Raw genomic sequence first — 6,830 nt, 5'->3', positions numbered from 1 at the left:
GAACTGGCTTCTATGAAGAGGGCCATTTAAAATATGTTCCCTCACTCCTTCATCTAAGTGAAAAACCACGGCTATGCGTAACCAAGACAACCAGATTTGTTTCAAATCGCAGTCAATGTTCTGCACAAGCTTGTGGTAATACACAAAAACACACACAATTTCAACAATTCATCCGAGTGATCTCAGGCCTTCTTTGGAAGTGAACAATACTTCAGATAACAATGCAGAGAAATCGAGTGATGGATAGAGAAAGAGAAGAAAAAAACAGGACTTACAGTCTGTAAAGTTTTGTCGTTCCCAGGAAAAGCAGCTCGGGGAACACGGCCAGGTTATTCCGATTCAGGCGCCTGAAAAAACAGAGTATAAATTAGGAAATAACTCAACATAGGCTTCCAGAGAGTGGTTACATGTGTGTATAATTAGCTTTTTAAGGTGATATTTGTGTTTCCTGTTCATCATATCACATTGTATGTTGTTGTGTTTTGCTTGTAATACAACTCAGTGTTACAGGAAGCATGAACATAAGAAGATTGATGGGGGCATTAAAAGCACACACATGTTCACGGGCAGAAAAACAGACTCCCAGTCGCCCCTGATTTAAGGGGTACAACATGGCTGCCAGACAAACAGTGAACTCGAGAAGGACGAAGGGAAGGCAGGGGGGGGAAGATGGGAGAAGGGGTTCAAATGTAATGGGGGTGTGGGGGGACCTTTTTTTTTTTTTACCACAAAGGCGGAGAAGAGGAGATGATGTGGGAAAAACAAACAGGCAGTCTGGCCGGGCTACCGAATGTGTGAAAAGGACCCCACTGAGTAAACAAGGCCCTCACAGGGGAAGAACTCACAACAACCCGTCATCACACACACTCTCACAAACACACACACACACACACACACACACACACACACACACACACACACACACACACACACACACATACACACACACACACACACACAGGAGTTGAGAGAACTCGGGTGAGTTTAATAATCTGGGTGCGATCATTTAACCCTGGTCGAGTGGAGTGAAGAGGTTTGTATGCCGGTGTGTGTTGCTGTGTGTGTGGTTGTGCCTTGATGTGAGTCAGAGGAGAGTGAAGCAACTGAGTGACACAATGAAAGACAGGCTGCTGAAAAAGTTTAACCCCGACACACACTCTCTCTCACACACACACACAAACACACACACACACACACACACACATACATTGACAGCCCACGGAAGGATGCTGCGCCGGCTGTTACTGGAGGAGAATTAAGAGAGGGGGTAAGGAAATGAGAGATGGAGGAAGAATGAAGAAAGATTGTTTCAACAAATGAGAAATAGTGTTAAAGGCCCTGACTGAGTTTCTTACAAATGTCCATGAACACAAGCAAGCAATGCACATGTGAATGCTCCAGAACACTTGGTTAAGTTTAGAAAAAAATAATAGTTTGTGTTAAAATAAGTAAGTTATGTAACGTAAAAGTTAGTAAATATAAGTCAACCATTTCTAGTTTTACACAGGACAGGAACAGGTGGTCTCGTGAGTAAAAGTCCTGTATATTTAAACCTTCCAACTTTGTCATCTCACTTCCACTGAGGCAGTTATGCCCGTCCTGGCTAAGGTTAAAGTGCATTATATACGAATATAAGTGAATTTCTTTCCGTATGTATAGGTAGAAACAGCTGAAAAAAGCAGCCTTAACAAAACACTTCAAAAATGTCAACAGTTGTATTCAGACCACCAAAAACCTCTCTTGAAGTGTCACAATGGCCTTCTTATTTTACCTCTTTGTGCTTCACTATAAGCTGCTGTGGACTCTCCTTGAATAACGTCACCCCCTCAGTGTGTCCATCTTCAACCCAGGAGTCCTCAAATATATGAACGTGCCTGCGCTCATGCACACTTCACAGTTACATCAGAGGCCGCTTTAATATTTAACATCCCACAGAATGATGTTTCTAAATTATTCACTTCTCTTCCGTTAAGGCTGGCTGTGGCGGCTAAGAGCCCCACGTGGTCCCATGGAGAGGCCCACTCCTCCTGCAGGTCCTGCCCGACCATGAGCACCCGTTAGTGGGCTAGACCTCCCCTGGGTGAGTGCACAGACTGGTGCTGGAGGTGCGGCGAAGGAGTATGAGCTCATTCTCTTAAAATAGATGCAATGCTGTCAGACTAGGAGACTAAGAGAATGAAGTGAAGACGGTGTTTTATCCAAACCAGTGTCGTTACTCAAAAGTGTCAGGTGCATTTAATTATTTGCTCATAAATGTCAGATAACTTTACCAATCAAGTTTAAACTTTTAACCATCATATATTGCTAAATTTAGGGTCAGAAAACCCTTTTTTAACTTAGTTCAAGCATCACAAAAGATGCCGACAAAACACTTTATTTTATCTTTCCAAAGGGACAGCATTCATGATGTGAAACCAACCTCTACATATTATACACCTCAAAATGTTAGTCCAATGAAGTCAGTCAGCCACTACACTCATTTAACCTATTCTAATAACCTGTTCTTCATTTTCTGTGCATCTATTTATCGTTTCAACCCCAACTACCATAAACCCTTGCATCGTTGTTATAAGAGACAAAAAAAACGTTGCAGTATAGTTCCTACAGCTTAAGATTTAGTGTTTAGGAGTTGTTCATTTTTGCCCAGAACACCTCTACTGTCCCTCTACAAGTACTAACAGACTCTGACACAAATAATCTAGTGGTCAGTAGTGATTTAGTGGCTTGTTTCTTGACCTGAAGGAATGTATTATAGTGTGTGTGAAGTGTGTGTGAGTGTGCACATAAACACCCTCAGAGTACTTCCACAGTCGTGATTCATTAGTCAAAGTCTGGCTGAAAGTGAATGAAGACCGAGTCGCCAGTACACTGAGGTGTGAGAGTCACTCCAACAAGCTAATGTCACACTGCAGCGTGGTGATAATCCCTACAATCATAAACAGATGCTAGAGAGCAACAAACCACACAGTAAACACACACACACACACACACACACACACACACACACACACACACACACACACACACACACACACACACACACACACACACACACACACACAAGTTTATATGTGTAGCATTACAGGTTTGCAGGCTGTGGCCAGGAAGGAAACAACAAACCAACTCAAAAAAACAATTATTACCCCACCAATGCCACTGCTGCCATAACTCACATTTTATGTCAAAACATGCGTGAGTGTTTGTGTATGTGTGTATATCCACTCCAGCAGTTTGTGTATTTTAGTCAGGAGAGACTGAGTGAATGAATACTTTATTTTATATGTGCACAAAAGTATGAGAGATGTGAATCGTCTTTGTTAATTAGACCCCATCATGATGCCATATGCACTTTACAGGTTAATGCACTGGCATACGAGCTTTAACATCATGGCTATGAAGGCTTTTAAACAGATACCATCCTGCCCAATTTCACAGTGACGCAGGATTCCAGAATGCAGAAATTATTCTCATTAAGCGTATTGAAAAGCTGGTATTTACAACAAAAGTTGGCAGTAGCACAGACAGCCAGTGACTCAGCAATATATACAACTTACTTTTATTAGATAGAACCATTGTAGTGAAAATGGCTTTTGTGTGCAGAACCTTTCAAGCCCTGCAGCTCAATAATAAAAAAAAAAGGCATTGCGAAACTTTGCCCTGAATGATCAGAGAAGCAATGTCTTCACTCGCAGGATTCGGCAAACGCTAATCTAAGACTTTTCTTTGAAATCCATATTCTGCTAGTCTCAATGATGCAATTATCTTTTGATAGTCACATTGTCCACAAATTACACCACACTTAGTGTGAGGTTTATTTATCTAGTGTGTTCATCACTGTTGATATGTATGTCTCACTACCTGTAATCTGTTTTACAATTATTCTTCACTGTTGAAATTACCTTTGACAATGTGATCACTCAACTACAGGTTAATTATCTGAGGCTTTATCTCACCGCTGTTCTCTCAATACCTGTAATTACTATTTCCTTTCTCTCTGCATATCTCTTGCTGCTATCATCTTTAATCTCACACACTTTGAATTGGATAGCAGCTATAAACCAGTCAGATGTGAGAGGAGGATAAGAGGATCAGAAACGCCTCTCTTTCCTATTCTTCATTATCTACAGGGAGAGAGTGAAGAATGTATGACATTCCTGTAAGCACAGGACAATAGAGAGAGAGAGATGGGTGGGTTTGGAAGAAAAACATGAGGAGAGGTTAAAGATGGAATCAATGCGCAAGTGGGGGGCAAAATCAAGATAAAACCAGTACTGACGGAGCAGCCTTGCGTAAGTTAATGCGCGTGCATGAGTCTATCCATACCAATGCATGTTTTTGTGTATGTGCACGTGTGTGTTGTGACATGCCTATCTCCTCCACACCTCCTTCGACCACCGGCCCCTCCTCCATACCCCCCAGCTACTGCCCCACACCTGACCCCACCCTGCCCAGCCCTGCAGGGCCTGTCGCAAAAAAAGAGGATGAGAAGGGGAACCGTTTTCCACCCCGGTGGGGGGCAGTCACTGTGGATCCGTCAGCCCAGCTTAGGGCTCTCTACTCTGGGCAGCGGTGCCCAGCAGGCCCCTATCCAACCCCCAGAGGACGGAGGCCTTTGAAATGAGCCCCAAGACTCCAGACTCCGGAGACGTGCCATTGTCCAGCGGCTGCGGGGGGGCATTGATGACTGACTCCACCTTTGTGTTTGTGAACATGCCACGCCAGAGACGCTGAATTACAGTTGAAAACCCTCGTAAGAACAACAGAAAACAGCCATGTTGTGTCAGAAAGTTAGCTGCTGTCAAAGTGTTTGTTGCCCTCTGATGAAAGACAAAGACAGCATGTATAGTTGGATAGTTGATGTGTAATTCTTTATCTGATGTGGATGTTTACAGACTGATCTACATTGTATGTGTAAGTGTGTGTTGAAGCCTGATTTGCTAATATGTATGCATGAGAGACTTTTTTAACCAGCATGTACCATCTCTTAGCACAGAAGGTAATCACTATCAAAGTTTACAGTTAAAGCCAGAGCATTTCATAGTTAAATATTGGCCTTGTCTAAAGCTCTGGGCAGAAATTCCCAGATCTGCTTAGCTGGACAGATCCCAGCATCGGTTGCATGAGAATCACGATCAGATTCCTATATATTCGCTGTGTCAACAAAGAGTGGCCACAGTGCAGCAGAGAGCAGAGAAAAAACCAGGCACGACACGCCCAAGACGAGAACAGCGGGAATTCATGATACTTCATCCTTCTCAATCCAACCACTCCTGAAGGATTTACCCAAAACAGCCATCAGGAAGATTAACTACCTTCAATTGATTTATTGCTGTTTGTATGCCTGTGTATGTGTACAGGTGGATATTTATGTGTTTACACAGGTATGTCTGTGTTTTTGTAAACATGTGTGTAAGCAGAAAGGATTTTTATGTGTCTTTAATTAAAAGCTTGTCTCTAAGCCTCCTCAGAGCGTCACAGTCTGCTGCATTCCTGTGTGTCATTGGCTGGCAGTCAGGCCACAAACACAGCCATATACAGACAGCTCACACATCAAGCAAAGTTGACAGTCCACACAATAGACATATCAGCAGTCAGAGGTCCGCATCCCCCTTCTGTCCTCTTCTCCCACACACTACCAGGACTTAATTATGCCATAACTGCCTCGGGGTTAGATGCTGAATACCAGTGATTCCCGGCCAACGCCATAACAACCTTTGGCTGTTCACTCTCACTGCGCTGAGACTCAATTCAAATATTCCCTCTTGAGAAAACTGATGGCAGCAGTGAAACATTTACAAAGACATACAGATATGGGGGGTGGGGGCACTCAATACTTTGAAAAATATCTGAATCTGTTGTCTCAAAAATGCAGGACCAAAATTCACAAAATGTGCCTTCTGCTACGATCCACAACTACAAACCAACCAGCCTAAAAAAAACAGGAAATGAGGCGGAAAAGACTGGCAGACCTGACATTTTAGGTTTTTTAAGGGTCTATTTTAACAAGAAAAAGTTGCAGTGATATTGCTCAAGTTTTTTTTAATGTTTCTACAGTGCCACAATATACCAGGAAATTAGCACAATCGTCCTTCAAAATGGACCACAGAGAATTTTATAAAAACAATCTCACACGTATGCAATGCCACAATAATCAAAAAGAAAATGAGGGAACAACGGAACAATAACGTTCTTCCGTACAAAAGCTCTGCACACTTATTATCCTTTCATTTGTCACCTTTCTGTACATGTGCATATCCAAATATATGAAAACAAAACATGTGTATGCTTCAGGGAAAAGCATTATGATAAAGGATTATTTTTAACAAAAATGTGTGAAAAAGAAATAGTCTCTGCTTTAATTCAGAATTGTAACTCACAGTCTCTCCAGCTCCTTCAGGTCCTGGAACGCTCCTCTCTCTATTGTGGTGATTTTGTTCTCCATTAGCTGCCTGAAAGAGAAACACCAGCGGAAAGTGAAACAATAAGCACTGGACAGCAAAAAAAAGAGATTAATAGAGAGACACATGAGAGCTGAGAGCTGACAGGGTGATCTGATGACACCTTGAGAGTCCAAAGAAAAGACGGCTGGGTGGGGCCGCAGATAAGAGAGAGTAAAGAGGAAGAGAAGGTGAAGGAGAGTGAGATAGGACACGAGAGAGGAGAAGAGATTGACATTGGAGAGGGGAGAGAGGGAGAGATGAAGAAGATAGGTGGCAATGGGTGTGAATTAAAAAAAGAAAAACTGATTGTGGAGATGGTAAGTGATAGAACGTTGAAGCAGCAGGAGAGAGAGAGAGAGAGAGAGAGAGTGAGAGAGAGAGAGAGAGAGA

General features: G+C 42.6%; 1 protein-coding gene across 1 annotated transcript in view; it reads right to left on the bottom strand.

Moving 5' to 3' along the window:
• Positions 1-275: 275 nt before the first annotated feature.
• The window catches only part of LOC104957464 (slit homolog 2 protein-like), a gene marked incomplete at its 3' end in the record, with an annotated part of 9,844 nt that continues 3,289 nt past the window's right edge, over positions 276-6,830 (bottom strand). The window contains exons 3-4 of the mRNA XM_010785102.1: positions 6,378-6,449; positions 276-347 (exon numbers count right to left, since the gene is read on the bottom strand). Of these exons, the coding sequence (XP_010783404.1) occupies positions 276-347; positions 6,378-6,449 (144 nt within the window). The remainder of the gene's footprint in view (positions 348-6,377; positions 6,450-6,830) is intronic.

This window comes from Notothenia coriiceps, unplaced genomic scaffold, assembly GCF_000735185.1.
Source record: "Notothenia coriiceps isolate Sejong01 unplaced genomic scaffold, NC01 NC01_scaffold00027117, whole genome shotgun sequence".
In the NCBI taxonomy this organism is placed as follows: domain Eukaryota; kingdom Metazoa; phylum Chordata; class Actinopteri; order Perciformes; family Nototheniidae; genus Notothenia; species Notothenia coriiceps.
This window is presented reverse-complemented; position numbering and strand designations above follow the sequence as displayed.